Source organism: Ursus americanus, chromosome 22 (assembly GCF_024610735.1).
Source record: "Ursus americanus isolate L20-20 chromosome 22, mUrsAme1.1.p, whole genome shotgun sequence".
NCBI lineage: Eukaryota > Metazoa > Chordata > Mammalia > Carnivora > Ursidae > Ursus > Ursus americanus.
The window spans coordinates 858,230-878,474 of NC_142148.1; the positions used below are offsets into that span (position 1 = coordinate 858,230).

The 20,245-nt window shown below is 62.6% G+C and overlaps 1 protein-coding gene across 1 annotated transcript; it reads left to right on the forward strand.

Annotated features, from left to right (window-relative positions):
* Positions 1 to 7,251: 7,251 nt before the first annotated feature.
* CHRNA4 (cholinergic receptor nicotinic alpha 4 subunit) lies at positions 7,252 to 11,630 on the forward strand. Its single transcript, XM_045795498.2, has 2 exons — positions 7,252 to 8,613; positions 11,470 to 11,630. Exons 1-2 carry the CDS (start codon positions 7,390 to 7,392, stop codon positions 11,593 to 11,595), a joined length of 1,350 nt encoding a protein of 449 aa, XP_045651454.2. The 5' UTR covers positions 7,252 to 7,389; the 3' UTR covers positions 11,596 to 11,630.
* The last annotated feature ends 8,615 nt before the right edge of the window (positions 11,631 to 20,245 follow it).

The window sequence follows — 20,245 nt, forward strand, 5'->3', positions numbered from 1 at the left end:
GGCCTGGTGGTGGCCGCAGAGCCCGGGGAGCCTCCAGGGCTGGGGGGCTGCCATCCGCACTGCACGCAGGCTCTTCGTGTCCGGCCCTGGCAGAGCCCCGCCGATGTGCCCTCCTGGCGGAGCCCAGAGGACAGGGAGGCCCCCCAAGTAGGAAAACCCAAATGCCGATTTTCAGCAGTAAGTCAGGGCCACGTCCTCCAGGAGCAAAGAACAGAAAATGCCTCTCGGGCTGGAGGCAGCGGTGGGTGGGGGAGGGGTAGGCCTTGACCTGCTCTGGCAGCACCTGGTCTAGGAGACCCCCACCGTCCACTGGTCTGGAATATGGTGTCCCAGCAAGGCTCAGACAGGTTTGGTGTGTTTACCTTCCTGGTTAGGACCCGAGAAGGCTGCTGGGAGGGTGCTGGGGGTCCAGCCTCCAAGTGGCTCTGGAAGGGCTGGGGCATCCGTTTGGGGTGGGGGACTAGGTAGTGGGTTCACTGGGGTGGGGCCCTGACTGCCTTGGAGTCCAGGCTCCAGCCTGGCCGGGAACGGGCCGCTGGGAGCTTGGTTCCCTCTCCGCGAGGAGGCCCCAGGCCTGCTGGGTTTGGAAGGGCTCGAGTTTTTCACACTAGGACAGGCCAGCTCTGGTTGCAGGGAGGGAGCTGGAATTCACCCAACTGGGGGGGGGGGGCTGTCGATATCCCCGCATGCCCACCTCGCTCCCCTGCCAGGATCCCAGGCTGGAGTCTGCTTGTGGAGGGAGGAGCTGACCCCGGACTGCTGTGTGTGGCGAGTGACCCGTGGCCGCTGGTGTTTCTACCTGTGCAATGAAACGGGCAGCGTCGGCAGGCGGAGGGGCAGCGTCGGGGGGGCTTTGGGAGGTGGGAGGGACAGAGGTGCGTGGGGACATCGGTCACACCACTCTGTCCTCAGTGGTGTCCAGACTGTCACCCTCGGGCATCCTGGAACTGAGCCTCCGCTCGTTCTGGCAGGTGCTCCTGGCAGGACGTGCTCAGCGTCGGTGCCCCGCTGAGGCTTGCACTCATGGGTGAAGGGGCGGCGGCCCTGGCCTCCTCAGGATTGCTCATCACCCCCACACTGCCACCCATTTGCCCAGGAGACACTGAGGCCGGGAGCACATGAGCTCTGAGGCCGTGATGAGGGATGTGCCAAGGCCCCGTGGCAGGGCCGGGCAGGGTGGAGAAGCCCAGGCTCTGCTGTCTGCACCAGAGCTGGCCCAGGACGGTCCGGGCCCTGGCCCGAGGTCTGTACCTTGTGTGCAGGCAGAAGGGGTTGCACACGCCTGGCCATGCTCCGCCAGCCCCTTGCAGGGCTCACGTGTTTGCTGCAGCTCTGTGTCCGGCGGGGTGTGCTCCCGTGTGCGAGCTCACACCAGCAGGGGAGCCCGAGGAGTCCTGGGGCTCTCTGGGCCCTGCCCCTTGAAGCTTGTTCTGAGCCTGGTGAGGTGCGGGCGGGGCAGGACGGGGCGGGCAGGGGCGTGGTGGGCAGGCAGCGCGGGGCAGGACTGTGTGGCAGAGGTCATTGGACTTTGTGTCCAGCACCAGCGGCAGGGCCCGATCAGGTCACGTTTGCTCCTTGGCCTCCTTTGGGGGGTGGCCCACCCTGGGTGGTCCGGGGGGAGCAGGATTGAGGGCAGTGCCTGGGGGCGGTGAGAGGCATGGTCTCCGCCCCCTGAACTGGCCCACTGGGAGCTTGTCCCCTGGGGGAGGCAGGAGGGGAGGTGCCCAGGCCTGCTTTTTGGGCACAAGACGCCGCTCTGACCCAAGGTAGGCATGGGATGCCCGGTTGGGGGGAAAGGTTGGGCCATGACAAGGTCAGGCACTGCCCCCAGCCCTGCCTAGCCCCCTCCCCTCAGGGGCAGAGCTGTTGCCAGGACCCCACGGACAACTGCACTCTGAGGGAGCCCTCCCATCAGTCTCCGAGTGCTCCTCTCCAAACCTTGGGCAAAGAGTCCACCGCCAGGCCAGCCGCCTCTCAAGCGGGTGCCATGGGGGCTGGGGTGTGGCTGTGGCTCCCAGAGGCTGGTGAGATGTGAAGACCCCAGGGCTTCCCGTCCCCACAGACCCCTGTGTCCCCCCCTGGAGCGGGGTGTTCTCCGAATGGCTCCAGCACATGTTGGGAGCTGACTGCCCAGGGGACGGGTCTGTCTTGCTCCCCAGCAGAAATGTGCCGGCTGGCCCATCCCCATGAGCCAGTAGGGAAGAAAGAGGGTGGGGCAGGGTTGGGATAGTGGCTGGAAAGGGCTTCACGGGGTGTGTGGTCCAGCCTCTTCACTGGGACTGGTGACCACACAGTGACCTTGAGACGGAACCAGCCGGGTCTCCTGCTTCCACCTCTCCTCTTTCAGCCCCTTCCCTGTCCACCTCAAGGTCCTGAGACCCTGGTGCTAAAGGGGCAGTCTGTCCAGGGGCCAGCCTGGTGAGCAAGTGGGACCTTGTGCATACCGGGGTTGCTCACCTGGGAGCCTGCAGATGGGCTGCCGTCGTGACCAGCCGGGAGGGCCGATGCAGGCTGGCGGGGGACCTGGAAGGAGGCTGTCCTCCAGCAGCGTGGGAGCCCTCCGCACGTCCCACACATCTGACTGTAGCTGGGGGCAGGCCAGGAGCTGGCCACCTGCCAAGCCAGACAAGCCCTGTCCCCACTCTCTGTCTGGAAAGGTTCAAGGGCCTTGTCCCCACTTCTCTAAGTCCCCTTGGGCTGACCATCCTGGACTTGGTTGCCTCCAGGGACGAGGTACTCACTCCTTCCTGAGGTCACCTGCTCCCCATGTTCAACTCAGGCCTGTCTTTGTGGGCGAGGAAACTCAGGGCCAGGAGAGAGCAAGGGGGAGGGACACACACACACACACACACACACACACACACACACACGTCCGTCCCCCAGGAGGTCACATCCGCCCTTCTCCTTTGTGTCCTAGGATGAGAAGAACCAGATGATGACGACGAACGTGTGGGTGAAGCAGGTGAGTGAGTGGGGGGCCCCTCCCCCTTATCCCTCCCTCCCGTCCCCTCCCTGACCCCCTCACCCCCTCACCGGCTGTGGCTTCCTCCTCCTGTCCTGCCCTAGGAGTGGCATGACTATAAGCTGCGCTGGGACCCCGCTGACTACGAGAACGTCACCTCCATCCGCATTCCCTCTGAGCTCATCTGGCGGCCAGACATTGTCCTCTACAACAAGTGAGCCTCGGGAGGTCAGCGGGCAGGGGTGGCCGGCACCAGTGTCCAGGTGTGAGTGATCCAGGGGAGCCGGCGTGCACAAGAGGCGGTGGCCTGTGTGTGCGCTCGCCCTAGGGAGCCAGTGCCGAAGCCTCTGGGAGGGAGAGGAGGGAGCAAAGGAGGGGTGGAGGTCTGGGGGGGGCCCTCCGGTGAGTACAGCGGGGACAGGGGCCCTGGGGGCAGCGTGGGTCCGTCCCAGCCCGGGCCAGCCAGCCCGCTCAGGCATCATTTCCTCTCCGGGCGCAAGGGGAGCACGGGCCCTAGAGCACTGGTGTTTTCTGGATCAGCCCTTGGCCCGGCAGGTGGTTCCCCCCCCGCCCTCCAGGCACACCTTCCTTCTGTCTGTGCAGGAAACTCCCAGACTGCCCGCGCAGGCCCGCCTGCTGCCCCGGCCCTTTGTGCCTTTTCACCTGGGTGCTCGCCCCTCCCCTGCCCTGGTGCCGTCACAGTCCTGGGAAGCAGCCCCTGGGACACGACGCCTCACGGAGTCCGCTCACCTACAGCACCCTTCTGTGCCGGGAGCCAGGGTTTGCCAGGCGTGGCTGTGGCAGAGGGTGGGGTCCAAATTGTCCTTTCCCAGGACCCTCGCTGGGGGCTCCTGAGCCTGGGGCAGCCTGACGTCCTCCCGTGTCCCCGTGTCGCTGCTGGGTCACAGCCGGGCGGCTGATTCCCGGTGTCAGGCTCGCCCCGGCAATAGCTCCCATGGTGCTTACAGATAAAGCAAATGGAAGCACTTAGCTCCCTGCGGACCCCTGCCCTCCCCGCTGCCAGACCCCGATGGGCTCTTGTACAAAGCCCCTTCCAGGGCCCCCGGCACTGGGCCTGACCTATAAAACGTTGCTATTTGATTAAGAACGATTGGGCTCCTCTTCCAACTTAATTGATTCCAGTAATGGCCACGGGAAGAGCTTGCTGGGTTTCGGGGGTGCATTGGGGGGGCCGGCTCCGCGAATAGGAACACAGTGGCGCTGTTCTTCCCTCAGGGCAGGCTCCCTGCTCTCCACAAGCAGCCCCGCCTGAACCAGCAGCCTGGGGTTCTCCAGCCTGCCCAGCCTTCCTGGGGTCCGCACCCAGCTCCCCATGTCCCCCCCCCCCCCCACCGCCCCGGGCCCTGGCACTGGGTTCGTCACAGTGATCGTTTGGTTCAGAGATCACGGTGTCTACGTCCTGGGACCCAGGGGAGCATTCGTGCTGTGGGACAGATAGCTCTGCTCTCCCCTGGCAGGACGGTGCCGGCTGAGATGAGCTCTGGGGCCTGTTCAGACCCCTGGACTGCAGCCCAGGAGAGTGGGGCTGCCCTCTCAAATTCCCTCCTTCTCTCTCCTCCTTTTAGGTCTCGGGTGGGGGGCAGGGGGTGGACCCCCAGCCTCTCTGTGGCGCTGTGGTCGGCATAGAGGCTCCTTCTGGCCAGGGCCGAGGGGTGGCTGATGCTGGCCAGGCCGGTGTGCACTTGCGTGTGTCCAGGTGGTCAGCCTGGGCTACTGGGTGAGGGGAAAGTTGGGGGGCAGCTTTCCTGATGGCTTTGGGGAACCCCGGGTTGAAGGATGTGCAAGGGAGACCGTGCTGTCCACTTGGGGGCTTCTCTGTGTTGGCCCTTTGGGGCGGGGGGTTCGCAGGGCCTGGAGCAGGAACCTGGACGGGCCACAACGTGCTCACGATCTGACCGTCTGACCGTTCGGTCCCAGCGTCCGGAGCCCTGTGGCTTCCTGGAGGCCAGTGCTGCCGGAGGTGGGGTGCGGGGCCGGGACCTGCTGGCGCGTGCTTCCTCTCCCCTGCACCGGGCCACGTCCTTCACCCCTGGGTGCCTCGAAGCCAGGACAGGGGAGAGGTTGGACCCCGCTCAGCTGCCTTCTGGGATCTCCTACCTCCTCGAGAAGTCCAGACCCCAAGTCCCGAGGGGGACGCGCTCCTGGGGGGGCCTCAGGATCTGAGCCAGGTCTGCGCTGGGCAAGGACACAGCAGCCCCCCAGGCTGGGGGCAGGGGTGGGGGTGTGTGTGCAGCCACGGGGGTCCGCAGGCTGTGCACCTGGAAAAGACTGTGGGCGTCGAAACCCGGAGGCCTGGGTGCAGGTCCCCCGTATGGGGCTGCTTTCAGTGAACGTCTGGAACATTCCCTGCCCTTCCTGCGAGATCAGGGCCAGCCGGGCTCCCGCCGCTGACTGGAGCCTCTAGTCTCCCTGCAGAATGTTTGCTGAGCTGTGCATGCGTTTGCTTTGTGCCTCAGAGGGACTGGCTTTGGGTTTTGGAGTGATGTTGCTGAGGGAGGACGGTCCGCGTCGTCCTGCCCCAGAGACAGCCTCAGTCCCACGCTGGAGTCCAGGCGGTGTGTCCCGCGTGCAGAGCCCGTCTGCACGCATCTGTGCATGCATCTGTGGGTCGCCACCTGCCGCTGACCTAGATGTCAGCCCGGAAGGATCCCTGGAGGTCACAGGCTCGGATTGGCACCAACTGAGACCGTTGGGGGCCTCTGAGCTGGGTGTCTGGGGGATTCTGGGCCGTGGTGGGTGTGGGCAGGCAGGGAAGGCCGAGCTCTGGCTCACATCCCGGGTGGGCGGCTTCTCTGGTTCAGCTGCTGGGCCGGGGGGCTGTGCGGTGACCCCCTCTGCTGTGACAAGGCAGCATGGTCCCCACGGGTGCTGTCCCTGGGGAGGTTCCCCGTCAGCCCCTCAGAGCCAAGCCATGGGGCCGGCCACTGCCTCCACGTGCTCAGGGCGCCACCCGTAGTTAGAGTGGACAGCCCAGTCCTGGGGGAAACCGAGGCAGGAGCGCGGTATGCACGCAGCTCAGGGTGCACCTGCTGGGGACTCTGCCCGGCGTCCAGGGACTTCCAGCTGCAGAGCAGAGCGGGGCCGACACCAGAGCCGATGAAGGCGGGGGAGGGGGCTGCTAGCAGGTGTTCCTGGGCACCCATGGGCGCACTGCCTCACCCCACAACGCACCAGCGTGGCACACCCCACCTGTGCACATCCTCGTGGAGACACTGAAGCGGACCTCGCTGTCCGGGGAGCCCGGGGCCGGGGACAGCAGCCCCTTGTTCTGCCACCCAGCCGGCCATGGACAGGGGCCAGCACCCCTGAGGCTGAGGGCAAGGCAGGAGGGCGGATGGCCAGAGGCAGGCCCTGTCCCCTCGTGCTCAGGTGGCCCGGGGTCCTCACCTGGGCAAGAAGGGGCGTCTGCACCTGTAAGTCATGGGGGTAAAGGAGAGAAAGCACTAAAGGTGCTCAGTGGCGTTGGCAGACCCGGTCTGTGGCAGGGACGGTGGCTGGGCAGGCCCCCCCCAAGCTTGGCCCATCCCCCCAAGGTGACCTGCAGGGGACCTGGCTCCATCCCAGGAGGCCTTGCAAAGTCCATGGCGTGGAGCCCAGCAGCCACTGTCATGTGCGTGTCCTCGTCTGTAGGGCGTAGACGGCCAGGTGGGCAGTGATGGGTCCCAGGAGGGTCTGCTCGGCCCCCACCCACCTGGATGCAAGTCTGCGGGGGATATGGGTGGGGGCTGAGACCTTCTGAGGAGCCATCCCCTCTGCCCTCTGGCCTCTGCCCTGGGCACAGGGGCAGGAGAGTGGGGGGCTGTGTTCCCGAGTCAGGCCCCACTTGCCCTCACACCGTGGACAGGAGCTCCCCGACCTCGGGCCCTCGCAGGGACGTGACCCCCTGTGGGCTGCCTGCTGGTTCCCAGTGCAGACAGCTCATAGCTGAGGACAGAGATGGACCAGGCCCCACCTGCCCTTGGTGTTAGCAGGTGCAGGATCCCCGTCCCTGCCCTACCCGCCAAGTAACCACCATGGTCACCAACACGCTTGTGTGTCAGGCACGGCGTGGGCCGCTCAGTCCTCCAAGCCGCGTCCCCCTGGGGTAGGGGCGATAAACCGAGGCTGAGGACTGGTGTGTCCGGGGCCATCAGCCCAGCTCTCCCCGGGCCGCGGTCTCCGGCCGGGTCCCCACCTTTCTCTGCTGGCCCGTGAAGCCAGAATGCGCGTGAGAGCTGGGCCGCGGTGTCGGTGGGCCTCACGCCCCTCTCTTCCTGCGCAGCGCGGACGGGGACTTTGCGGTCACCCACCTGACCAAGGCCCACCTCTTCCACGACGGGCGGGTCCAGTGGACGCCCCCCGCCATCTACAAGAGCTCCTGCAGCATCGACGTCACCTTCTTCCCGTTCGACCAGCAGAACTGCACCATGAAGTTCGGGTCCTGGACGTACGACAAGGCCAAGATCGACCTGGTCAGCATGCACAGCCGCGTGGACCAGCTGGACCTGTGGGAGAGCGGCGAGTGGGTCATCGTGGACGCCGTCGGCACCTACAACACCCGCAAGTACGAGTGCTGTGCGGAGGTCTACCCCGACATCACCTACGCCTTCGTCATCCGCCGCCTGCCCCTCTTCTACACCGTCAACCTCATCATCCCCTGCCTGCTCATCTCCTGCCTCACCGTGCTCGTCTTCTACCTGCCGTCCGAGTGCGGCGAGAAGGTGACGCTCTGCATCTCCGTGCTGCTCTCGCTCACCGTCTTCCTGCTGCTCATCACCGAGATCATCCCCTCCACCTCGCTGGTCATCCCGCTCATCGGCGAGTACCTGTTGTTCACCATGATCTTCGTCACGCTGTCCATTGTCATCACGGTCTTCGTGCTCAACGTGCACCACCGCTCCCCGCGCACGCACACCATGCCCGCCTGGGTGCGCCGGGTCTTCCTGGACGTGGTGCCCCGCCTGCTCTTCATGAAGCGGCCGTCTGCGGTCAAGGGCAATTGCAGGCGGCTCATCGAGTCCATGCATAAGATGGCCGGCGCCCCCGGCTTCTGGCCCGAGCCCGAGGGGGAGCCCAGCTTCATGGGCGGAGCCCTGAGCCGGGGCCCCTCGCGCTCCCCGTCCTTCTGCAGCCCCCTGGACGAGCCAGCCAAGCCCCGGCCGGCCTGCGAGTCGCCCTCGGAGCAGGTCCCCGTGCCGCAGCCCTCCGAGGCTGAGAAAGGGAGCCCCTGCCCCTCGCCTGACTCCTGCCGCCCACCCGCCGGCACCCAGGCCCCGGGGCTCACCAAAGCCCGGTCCCTGAGCGTCCAGCACGTGCCCGGCCCCGCCGAAGCAGCGGAGGACGGTGTTCGATGCCGGTCTCGGAGCATCCAGTCCTGCGTTCTCCAAGACGATGCCGCTTCCCCGGCTGGGGGCCCTGTGGCCGGCTCCCCCAGCTTTCGGAAGACCAGCTCAGCCGAGCTCCCGCCCCCAGACCAGCCTTCTCCGTGCAAATGCAGGTGCAAGAAGGAGCCGCCCCCAAATGCCGTGCTCAAAGCCCAGGGCACCAAGGCTCCCCCCCGGCACCTGCCCCTGTCTCCGGCCCTGACGCGGGCAGTAGAGGGTGTCCAGTACATCGCGGACCATCTGAAGGCCGAAGACACAGACTTCTCGGTAAGTTTCTGCCTCTGGCTGGACAGACTCTGTCTGCTTCCCTTTCCTCTTTGGAGGAGGGTGTGGCCAGTGAAACATCCAAAAGCCAGGGCCCAGACTGGGGCTACTAAGCTCCGGGGTGCGTGCAGCCCCAGCTCCCACCCTGTCCTGCTCTCTCCCTCCTGAGCCTCTGATTCTGCCAGGCGGTCCCTGGGGTGGCGCTGGGGCAGGTGGCCCAGAGTGGTTGGCGAGCCCGTACAGCGGGGGTGTCCTCTGTGTCGTTTAGGACACGGGGGGCCCATAGGCAGCAGGGAGGCCTTGCCTGGGAAGTCTGGGCACTGTTGCTGGCCACCAGGAATGCCCCGTCTGGGGCCAGGAGGGGTCTCTGGGAAGGGACTGGGGGCAGCTGGGCCCAGGTGCAGGGGTGGAGGGGTAGGGGTAGGGGCTGAAAGGAGGCCTGATGGGGAGGGGAAGGACTGGGGCCTGGGGCATAGCCCTGCCTCTCTGGCCAGCACCCTGCATGTCAAGCTGGGGAGGGGGAGCAGGGAGTTGTGGGTGTAGGGACAGTAACGCTGGCCCAGCCACAGGGACCTAGGGACCCAGTGACCCCAGGGACCCCAGGGAGCTGGTCCTCCTGTGGGGGCTCCTCACTCACCAGCGGGGATCAAAGGAGCCCGGAGCGTGTCCCCAGTCCCTCTAAGTGTCTGCCTGACCCCCGTCACTAAGGGAACGTTCCTCTTTTCTTCTGCTGGTATTTGTCTGCCTGTCATGGGGTCGTGGCGGTGGTGTGGGGGGTCCCAAGGGCCAGGAGTCCCAGCTCAGACCTGGCGGACACTCAGGACCCCCCGTAGTCAGGAGGGAGGGAGGGGTGTCTACAGGGGTCCGGGCGGATGGGGAGCCCTCAGGTCAGAGCACGGGCAGGAGTAGTGAGGTGGGGCCATTGCTCGCTGACAGCTGGGGCCCGGCAGCCACCCTGCTGCGTTGACCTTGCCCTTGTCGGGGCGTCCTGCCCCGGTGACGCCTGCTGCTGCCGCTGGTGTGGACACTGCTCCTCCGCGCCCCTGCCTGCACCTTGGTTCACGGCCCCTGATTGCGTGTGGGACACGTGTGGCCCCAGGACCGCCTGCCGCGTGGCTGAGCGAGCCCTGGGCAGGATCAGGGGCCCTGGGCCCACATAGCACACCCCTGGGAGTGGGACACCCTGCGGAATCTCAAGAGGCCGTGAAGCCATTCCGGAGGTTTCTGGAGGGTTCTGCCTGGGGGGACCTACGTCTGGGACCCCATTTTGCTGGCAGCTCTTGAAACAACAGACAGTTCCCTGACTCGACATGCAGGTCTGAGCACCGCCAAGGAGTGGGACCAGAATCATGTCGGGCTCCGGCGGCCGTGCGCACGCGTCTGGCTGGGCCCAGCCCGGCATTTATCTGCGTGGTGTGACGGGCCGCCGCGACCTGGTTCTGGCTTCAGGGCAACACCAGGCTCTGGGGAGCCAAGCTGCCTCGACAAGGGTGGACCTTGGATGCTCTGGGCGGCTTTGTCCGCGAGCCTTTCATCCTCAGGATGGGGGACGCGCCTAGAGAGATCAAAGAGCAGAGGACGAGGCCACGGCTGCTTCTCAGCCTTCCTGGAACAGAGGGTCCTGGAGGGACTTCTTATTTATAAGTGACCTTGTTTGCTCTCCAGTTTCGGTTTGGTTTAAAACCATCAGGGTGTCTCTGATCCCTTGAGAAATCAGAGCAGAAAATGGCAGTGGAGAGCCCTCCGTACCCTCGACACCCCCGAACGGGAGGGCTGAGCTTGCCCCCTGCCTCGGCTGTCCTGCCCTCAGTGCCCGGCTGGCCTGAGCCCTGGGGCCGCATCCTTTCCCGTCCCTCAGGTGCCGACAGACTGCCCCACCCAGGACGCGCTTGTGGCCACGGCCTCGGCCTCCTGGAGGCTCTGCCCTGGGTGACCCTGGGGGAGGCAGAGGCCGTGGGGTCGGGAGCCAGGACCACGGAGCGGCCGGCCTGGGTTGAGATCTGGGATGTGTGACCCTGGCCGCTCCAGCCGCCCTGTGCCGCGGAGTCGCCATCTGTACATGGATGGCCCTGTCGCCTTTCTTCAGGCCGATGACTGCAGAGGATGTGGCCCACTGCCTGCCCTCTGGCCTCGGCGAGCAGGACCCCACCTGAAGCCGGGGCCTCTCCATCACCCCCGCTGAGGGGCCCTGCGCTCCTGGCAGCTCTGCCCTACTTGGAGCTGGCCTACAGTGCCCGGGTCTGTGTCTGCCTCAAGGGGCTTCAGGGACAGAGCTGAGAACCCGCTGACCCAGGAGGGCAGCTGGCCTGTGAGCACTGCCCCTGGAGCAGGGTGGGCAGGAGCGGAGGGCAGCTGGGTCTCAGACGTCGCTCTCTGGATGCGGTCTGCCGTGGGACCCCCACCAGGACGCTCCTGGCCCTGGCCCTGAATAGCCAAGGTGTGGGCGTCCCCTGTCTGGGCCTCACTGTCCTCATCTGCACAATGGGGTGCACTCGATGGCCTCCATGGTGCCCCTCCCAGCTTGGTGAACAGAGACATTTCCCCATGAACCAGACTAGACCCTCATGTCCCCAGAGGCCCTCCCCTGCTCGGGCTCCCTGTCCGCCTCCCTCGGGCTGCACTGCTGCCCCCCCTTAGAGGATGTTGACCCCAGTGCAACACAGGCCTCGGCCGGGCAGGTCACGTGTCTGAGCCCCACCTGTTGGTCACCTCCGTGCAGACGGTCACCCTGCATGGTTTTGGTGTCAGGGAGGGGACACGGAGAGCCTGCCTTAGACAGCACCAGGTTCTAGACAGTACTGGTGGCCTGGAGCCCCGAGGACGGCGGGCTGGAGTGACCGCGTGTGTCTGTGTCCGCAGGTGAAGGAGGATTGGAAGTACGTGGCCATGGTCATCGACCGCATCTTCCTCTGGGTGTTCATCATCGTCTGCCTGCTGGGGACCGCGGGCCTCTTCCTGCCACCCTGGCTGGCCGGCATGATATAGCAGGGCGGGGCCGGGCACCCGAAGGACCCCCGCGACGTCTGCGGACTACTCGCCGGGGGTCTGTGCCTGGCCGTCCGGGACTCCTGCATTCTGTGGGGTCACGCCATTCGCCAAATCGTCCTCCCATATTCTGTGAACTGCAAGATGGCCTTGGGAAGGGCCACTGCCCCTGGGGAAGCCGGTGCTGGCTCAGTCCTGCTGAGACCTGCGGGGGGGGCGGCCGGGCCGGAAAGGGCAGCGGGTAAACGCCTATTCTTGTCTGGAGGGTGGGGTCACTACCCACATCTTATTAAAGTTTATCTGGAGCATGGCGGCACATTGGCTTCCTGCCCGGGACGTGCATCTGACCCCTCAGCCAGCAGCCCAGCAGTCCCACCTGTCCCAGGGCCACGCCCCCCGGCCCCTCCCAGCCCCACGTGCCCCTGGTCCCTGTGGGATCGTGGATGCCTCCTCAGGCGGGCTCGCTTGGACGCCACAGAGGCCGGGCAGCAGACTCTCAGATCTCATTTGTGAGGGGTGGGTCCAAGCAGGGATTTTCTTGTCTTGTTTTATTCTGGGTAAATTAGTGTCAGGGCAAGTCTCGTGCCTGAGGGGCTTTGAGGAACGGTGTTGGGCCGGCGCCTGCGTGAAGGGGAGTCTAGGGACGGTGCCCCATGGTGAGGGCACCCTTCACTCCAGGGAGTGCGGGCGCCTGCCTTCCTGGGGTCCTGGGGTCCTGGGCAAGCATTTGCAGGGGCCCAGTGATGCAGCCAGGGTCCCAGTGGGCACTAGTAGTTTGGGAAGGCCCCGGGGCAGTGTCCAGACCAGGGCCTCTGGGGCCTTGTCCGGGCTCTCCCCGACCTCCTGTGGATTCCCCTCTGCACACGGCCCCTTGAGACACCCTCCCTGAAGCACAGACGTGGTAGCCATGGTGAGGGGTCCCTGAGGTCAGCCGGGCTGACTCTGGGGCCCTCGGGAGTGCAGTCCCTGGGGCTGGGGCCCCTGAGAAAGGTCATGGGGTGGGGGAGACCCCCATGGGCCTCCCTTGGGCTTGTCCTCCTGGAGCCAGCACAGCCCGGGGGACCTGGTGTCCTCCTCTGCAAGGCAGCCCCAGTAGTACCCCTGGGGGTGGCGTGGGGGCGGCAAGAGCTGCCCCTTGGCTCTCCCTGATTCTTCGGAGCCCTTAGGCCCCGAGTGCCACGGGAGGGGTAAGGACAACCTTCAGAGAGGACAAAGGAATCTGTGCCCCCTACCGATGGTCAAATCCCACCTCCTCTGACCCCCTTACTTCAGGGGAGCTGAATGGCAGGTGGGAGCTGGCCCTAGAGCCCGCCTCCCTGCCTGCGAGGTGCCTGGGTCAGGAGAGGGAGCGGACGGTGACCAAGCATCCGAGGGGCCTTGCTGCTGCCAGGCCCGACCGCAGATCCCCGGCGGCAGCGACGCCCTTGCCCTCCCTGTCCCTGGGGCACCAGTGACACCGGACCCGACTGGGACCTGGAAGGTCCTTGAGCCCAGGAGCGGGGTGCAGAGACCCCAGGGTCTAAGTCCCGGCGTTGTTGCCCCACCTGCCTCGTGGGGCGCCATCTGGGCAGCCATGCCCACGTGGCGGGCGGGAGGCCCCAGGCCCCACAGAGGGGCCGGGACACGGATTTCAGTCCTTACATAAGCGGGTGCAGACGTGCGGTGGCCGCGGGGAGGGTCCCTGGCACTGGGCCCGGCCGCGGATGTTCTTTTCTGGGTCGGGAGAGACCACGGAGCTGCTGGCACGGAGATTCTCGCCTGCCCCTTTCTTGTTTTAGGTTTTTGTTGTGCTTTTTTGAGACTCAAAAAACCATGTCAGAAAATCCAGGAAAACTCAGCGCCACGTTCCCATCTCACCAGCTGAGCCACAGTTACAATCGTGTTGTGTTTGCCTCCAGGGCTGTGTTTTCCACTGAGGCAAACTCTCCACGCGACAAAGGGCATGATTTTCAGCCCTCCTGTGAGTCTGGCGGAGTGAGACACTGAGGACCCAGGACCCCGTTGCGCACACGGGACGCCGTGGTCCCCTGAAAGCCCGCCGGCCCACTGTGGTGGCGAGGGCGGAGCCCTGCGGTGCGGTCCAGCCGGGGTGAGGCCCCTCGTGGTCTAGTGTCTGTCCGTGAACTTGTAACAGAAGCTGCCGAGTGGCGTTCTCCGTGTGCGTGAACGAAAGCACGCTGCGTCCTGGGTCACCGTCCACGGCCTTTGCTCCCCGTCCCCGGTGGTTCTGAGCTGCCATGAGCCCTGTGAGGTCTTTGTGTGATGCGTGTCCTCGTTTCCTGTCGTGTTAACCGTGTTTTTATGGTCGGTATCTTGTGATGTTAGGACATCTTGGGGGCCTCACAGGCCTGGGGAGGGACGGCCCCCAGGGCTAGCGGGTTCCCGGGAGTGGCGACCATTTGTCTGGAGCGTGCCAGGCGTGTGCCGCCCGTCCCTCCTGCGGCCGGGCCCCACCACCTGCGTGCCCAGCTCTCCCCCACCCCGAAACACTATCCCCCGCCTCACTCACCCAGGGCCAGGGGCCAGGGGCAGCCCCGCGCTCCAAACCAGCCAGTCCTGAGTCGTCCGCCCTGCCCTGCCTTGGAAGCCCCAGGAAAGGCTGTGGCCTGGGCCTTCCCCTCACCCTGCCTTGTGGCCCTGGGGGCACAGCATGGAAATAAAGTAATAGAGCCTCCTTTCAACGGCACTGGCCTCTCTGTGGCCTTGCCTGGTCCCCTGTACGAGCGGAGACGGGCCCGGAGTGCTGTCGTCATGCGCTCTGTCACGGGAGCTGGCCGGCGCCCGGGTCCCCAGAGTGACCGCGCACCTCTGCTTTCCCACCACAAACGTGTTTAGGTCCGGCATTTCCCACCCTCGATGACACCTGGGGCAGCAGGCCACGCCAGCCACAGCACTTGGCCACACCCTGCTGCGTGTGGCCCATGGCGGCAGGCCTGGAGGTTCCACGGGGACCTCGTGGCCCACAAAGCAGAAACGGCTCCCGCCTGAGCCCTCACAGGACAGGTTCGTGGTCCCGGTGCGTTTCTACAGCAGCAACCGCTCACCCCGACGGTGGTCCTGCCGTCGGACCGCACGACACCCGGGCCTGGGGGTCAGCCTGGGGGTCAGCGGATGACGGCGGGGGCCATCCTCAGCACCCTGCTGGCGTGTCGGGACATCTGCCTGACCCACGGGCGCACAACCAGGGGCATGGCTTGACCCGCTTTCCTGCCCGGACCGGCCGTGCCGCACCCCCGCCCCGGCTGTCCGCCGGTCTTGCCTGTTCTTGGATTTCACAGACGGGAGCACAGTGGCGCTCGCGCCAGCTTCCTTTCCTCAGCCTGTGTCCACTCCATCCATTTGCTACGCACAGCCGAGGTCAGCGAGCCCCAGCTGTTCCGCTGGGTTCTGAGTGCAGCTACGCCAGCCTTTACCGTCCCCTGCTGCTGGACGTTGGGGCTGCTCCCAGTTTGGGGCTGTTACACGTAAGTCTGCTGTGAACATCTTTGGGCGTGTTTTGGTGCGTTTGTGCATTTCTGTGGGTCGTACCGCTAGGAGCGGCGGCTCCGAGGTGGGAAGGGCATGCACGCGCCGTGTGAGCTGTGGTCGGACTGGACATCTGGTGACGCTGTTGCACCCCTTTGCCTCCTTGCCCCCCTGCACGCCGAGGCTTCTCGTCTGCGCCGGTCTGGCGGGGACAGCGGGGTCTCGCCGTGCTGTCAGCAGCATTTCTGCAGCGCGGTAGCGAGGCTGGGTTCTTACCATATGTTCCTCGCCTGCCGCGTGAATGCGCATTCCTGTCCTTTGCCAGCTTCCCACGGTTCAGTGTGGGCTTCTGATTTAATCCCACTGCAGACAGTTTGATTTTACATTCATGACGCTGTGGGGCCCAGTGTATGGTTGATCTCAGCCGATGTTCCCCATACGCTCAATAGGGAGGTGTGGCTTGCTGTGGGGAACGTTCTAGAAATGCCGGCCAGGTCAAGTCAGGGGAGAGGTGTGCTCTGGGCGCTGCAGACTGTGGCTTTCTGTCTCCTCTCCCTCCCGATTCCCGAGCAGGTGCGGGTGTCGCCGAGGCCCGCTGCGGGTTTGTCCGCTTCTCCTTGCGGCTGTCAGCTTCTGCCCCGTCTATCCCGCAGCTCTGGGGCCGTGGTCCTCCTGCCGAACGGCCCTGCTCACCCTTACGTAACGGCCCCTTCGTCTCTGGCTGTGTTCCGTGGTTTGAAGTCGACTTTTCCTGACAACAGCATAGCCGTTGAGGCTCCTTTGGGAGGTGTTTCCCCCTTTAATCGCTAACCTGACTCATGTCACTGCTTACGATGCGGACGACGTGTGGTTACCACCCCAGTCGAGAGACGAGCATTTCCGTCACCCCAGGACGCCGCTGCACTCCCCAGGAAACCACCGCCACGACCGCCATGGCTATAGAGACTTTGCGTGTTCTAGAACCCCGCGGAAATGGGAGATAGCCTTTGCGGTGGCCTCTTCGGTTCAGCGTGCGTTGGCCGCTCGTGTCCGAGAACAGCCCGCCGTTGACTGACGCGCTGATGGACGTTTGTGTTGTTCCCGTTTGGCGCTGTCACGGAGATGCGGCTTCGCACCCTCACACACGAGGCTTTTGTGGAAATGCTTTCATTTCTTTGGGGGCAAATACCTAGAATTTCGGGGCCGCCGGAGACTGTTGCTTCTGTCTTTGTAAGGAGCTGAGAAACTTGGCGACCGTGCGGCCCCGCGCCCCTGCGGCCGCCCTCGGCGACACCTGGTGTGGGCTCGCTGGCCAACCGCGTGCCTCGTTCATGAAGTGTTGAAATGTTTTCTCATTACTTATTGCTTTCTTTTAATGACTTGTTAATATTTCTTCCCGTCTGTGACTGTGTTTTTCATTTTCTTAATGGTGTCTTGAAGAAAAGCTTTTAATTTCGATAAAGTGTGATGTGTTACTGTTCCCTCCTATGGTTATTGCATATGGACCCTTCCTAAGAAGTCTGCTCATCCCGAGGTCGTATGTACGTCTGTATTTCCTTCCAGAAAGTTTTGTTTTAGCTTTAATGTTTCAGGTTTTTTTAAGATTTTATTTATTTATTTGAGAGAGGGAGAATGAGCATGAGAGAGAGAGAGAGGGAGAGAGAGGGAGAGAAAGCACCAGCGGGATGAGCGGCAGAGGGAGAAGCCGACCCCCGCTGAGCAGGGAGCCCGACACGGGGCTTGATCCCAGGACCCCGAGATCATGGCCTGAGCTGAAGGCAGATGCTTCACCGACTGAGCCCCCCAGGGGCCCCTATGTTTCAGTTTATAACATTTGTGCGTGCTGTGAGACGAGGGCGGGGGTCCATGCTTTGACTCAAACCTCCAGCTGTCTCTGCACCGTTTGTAGGAAGCACAGTCCTTCTGCATCGGAACGCCCACGGCAGCGCCTCATGCGTTGTCCTGGTCTGGGTGGTTCTCGGTCCGTCCCGGCTGCTCCGTCCTGGCTAGAGGCAGAAAGCTGGGTCTCGCCTTTCAACGCAGTTTGGGGAGCTCATCTTTTGATGAGTTAAACTCACTTATACGTATTGTAATTTCTGCTACATTGGGATATGTTTAAGCATTTCTCTTGTTTTTCTGTTTACGTGTTCCATCTCCTCCCATACAAGAAAACTTGACCTAGCTGGCTGATCTTGAAGGTTATACATGGCGGCTCCCAACTTACGGCCAAGGTCTGTACGTTGGAAGAGTTTAATGCATCGATGTCATGCCGCCCACGGCCCAATAAAGCAAGCGCTTTGGTTGCCTCAGGGACCTGCCCTCCCACACACCAGCCACCATGGAAGGATCTAGAATTGTAGTGATTTCTCTGTGTGGAGGCCTTCGTTATTCAGTCGGTAGCAAATTTCATGACGTCTTTCAGTGACTGTGGGGTTTCCCATGTATTGGGTCTAATTTCTGGTTATTCTCCCCTTTCTGCAGAACCCCCCCCCCCAAATGGATTGCCAAAGAGAATCTTGTTGCCCCTTCTGAGACTTCGTGGATTCTCAGAACATGTTTCTACCCCGTTGATTTCAGTGATAATTCCACTGGATGTAAAATTTGAGTATGTTTTCTTCAACACTTTGGGTTATTTCTCCCTGTCTTCTGACATTGAGCTGACTCCTAAGGAATATTTCCATTATCTTCGTCATGTTCTGCATTAAAGAATCTAACGGGTTTTTTTAGAGGGGAGGGGGGGTCAGAGGGAGGGACTCGGGAGTGGAAAGGTGATAGGCCAAGTTTTATTGTCAGGGCAGCAGTGACTACGGTTGAGGGTCCTGAGTATAGTGGTTGATGATAATGCCCGGTATTAGGGGTATGGATGCGGTGGCTTGTGTTAGAAAATATTTTGTGGAAGTTTCTATGGCTCGTGGATTGAATTTTTTTTTATCAGAATTGGGATGATTGCTAGTATATTTATTTCAAAGCCAATTCGGATTATAAATCAGTGGGAGCTGAATAGTACAATTATAGTTCCTAAGATGATAGTAGACATAATAACAACGAGGATGGGAGGTTTTATTAGTACAGGAAGGGGATAAACCAACATTTTCGGGGCGTGGGCCCGATAGCTTGTTTAGCTGACCTTACTTTAGAATGTGGTGTAATTAGGTAGCACGAAGATTTCTGAATTCTTAAGATTAGGATTGATTCCTATAATTCTAGAAATAAAAGGACTTAACCCTCTATTATTTACTCTATCAAAGTCATTCTTTTATCAGACATGTTTCTTATGTTTGGGGAGGGACGCTTGCTGTAAGGATGGGTACAGTTACGTGTCATATGCATAGGGCTAGCGTAAGTGGTAGGAAATTTTTTCATAATAGGTGTATTAGTTGATCATATCGGAATCGTGGGTAGGGTGCTCGGATTCATAAGGAGATTGTTGGGAACAGGGTTTTGTTTTTTTTTTTTTTTAAGATTTTATTTATTTATTTGACACAGAGACAGCCAGTGAGAGAGACAGCCAGTGAGAGAGAGACAAGCTGGGGGAGTGGGAGAGGAAGAAGCAGGCTCCCAGCAGAGGAGCCTGATGTGGGGCTCGATCCCATAAAGCCGGGATCACGCCCTGAGCCGAAGGCAGACGCCCAACGACTGAGCCACCCAGGCGCCCCAGGGAACAGGGTTTTTACAGTGAAGTTAACAGTATATAGTTCTGGTGTGTAGGGGCTGTGGAACGCTCCGAAAAATAGAATGGTTTTAAGGATATTTATTATGATAATATTGGCATACTCTGCTAGGAAAAATCGAACAAATGGACCTGCTGCATATTCGACCTTGAACCCTAAGACTGATTCTTCCTTTTTTTGTGTCCTCCCCACGGGGCTTCCGATGGTCTTTTCTTCGCTCCTGTTAATTCTGGCTTCCTGTTACTACTGTCCATCCCTCCTTCTTTGAAGGTGTTGTGGTTTTTAGGTTAATGGCTGAAGAGGATGTGCATCTGTGTTGGTCTGGGGAGGCTGTGCTGTCTGCCCAGCTCAGGTGCTCGCTCCCGATGCCTCGTGTTCCGTTACGTCGTCTCCCGGACCCGATGGTGGCGCTGCATGTGAACGCGTGTGGGGCGGGTGTACATTTGGGCACACGCATGTGTGTCTGCCCGTGCGTGTGTAGCAATGTGTGTGCACGCGTGTGCACGTGCATGTGTGTGGGCAGGTGCGTGTGTGTGGGCACGTGTGGAGGGTTTGGGTGCTGCTGTGGCCTCATGGGGACACGTGCAATCAGCCACAGGTGAAGGTCGGGAGGGGGACGGCAGGGTTGCTGTCTGTCCAGCCCACCAGCAGGGTCAGAGGTGGCAGGCGGGGCCGCTGCAGATTGGGGCGGGCAGGGTGGGGGCAGCCGGTGCCCCCTCCTGCCTGGGCTCTCATGCTGGATGGCAGTTCCCTCCCCTGCCTCCCTAACAGAACAACCCGGGGCAGGTGCCTCCCCCCGCCCCCCTCTGATGGTGTCCGCCTGGGCCGAGCCTGGCCTGCCGTCACAGCCAGAGAGCCAGCCCCATGGCTTCCACTCACTCTGAGATGGTGGGCCCCACACTTCTGTCCCATGAGCTCCAGACCCATCAACCCCTTCTGCCCTTGGCTGCTAGTGGGCACCTGGAACCTGCCCTCCCACCCCAGGGCTCAGCCTCCCGCCAGCAGCCATCTCCACCTGCCCTCACCCCCTCCGTCTCAGAGGACAACGGATGAGGTCCCTGACACCACTTGGTACCTGAGGTCTCACCCACAGATGGTGTAAAACAGACACCAGGTCCCATCAGTTCTCGGCTCAGAAGCCCCAGTGGCCTCCAAAGTCAACGTCCAGACCCCACCCCACTGTGCTGCCCGAGGTCTGGTGGGGCGGACCCTGCCCCTGGGCCTAGGCTCAGCTTTCTGTCCTCGCCGCTCCAGCCCCTACAGTGTCCTGCCATTTCTGGGTGGGACCATGGTCCAGGTCTCCCACGTGCTGTGTCCCTGCTAGAGCCTTCTACTGTCTTCCACTCCCTCTTGTTTCTGTCTCTTCTCAAATGTCACCTTGGAAGGCTTTGTTGGCTTCGGCAGGAGGCCCACCCCAAACCCTTCCTAGTATCTAGAACATGATGTGGTGTCGACGGGCCACAGCAGGTGCGGCCCCAGACCCACAGCTGGTGAGGTTTCTAGGTGAGTGAGTGTGGGGCACAGCCAAGGGGTGG

What these genes read in the sequence shown, in the direction of transcription:
- CHRNA4 (XM_045795498.2), top strand. Translation starts at nt 7,390, where the DNA reads ATGAAGTTCGGGTCCTGGACGTACGACAAGGCCAAGATCGACCTGGTC. An exon ending in CCGAAGACACAGACTTCTCG is followed by an intron (nt 8,614 to 11,469) that starts GTAAGTTTCTGC and finishes CTGTGTCCGCAG; the next exon opens with GTGAAGGAGGATTGGAAGTA.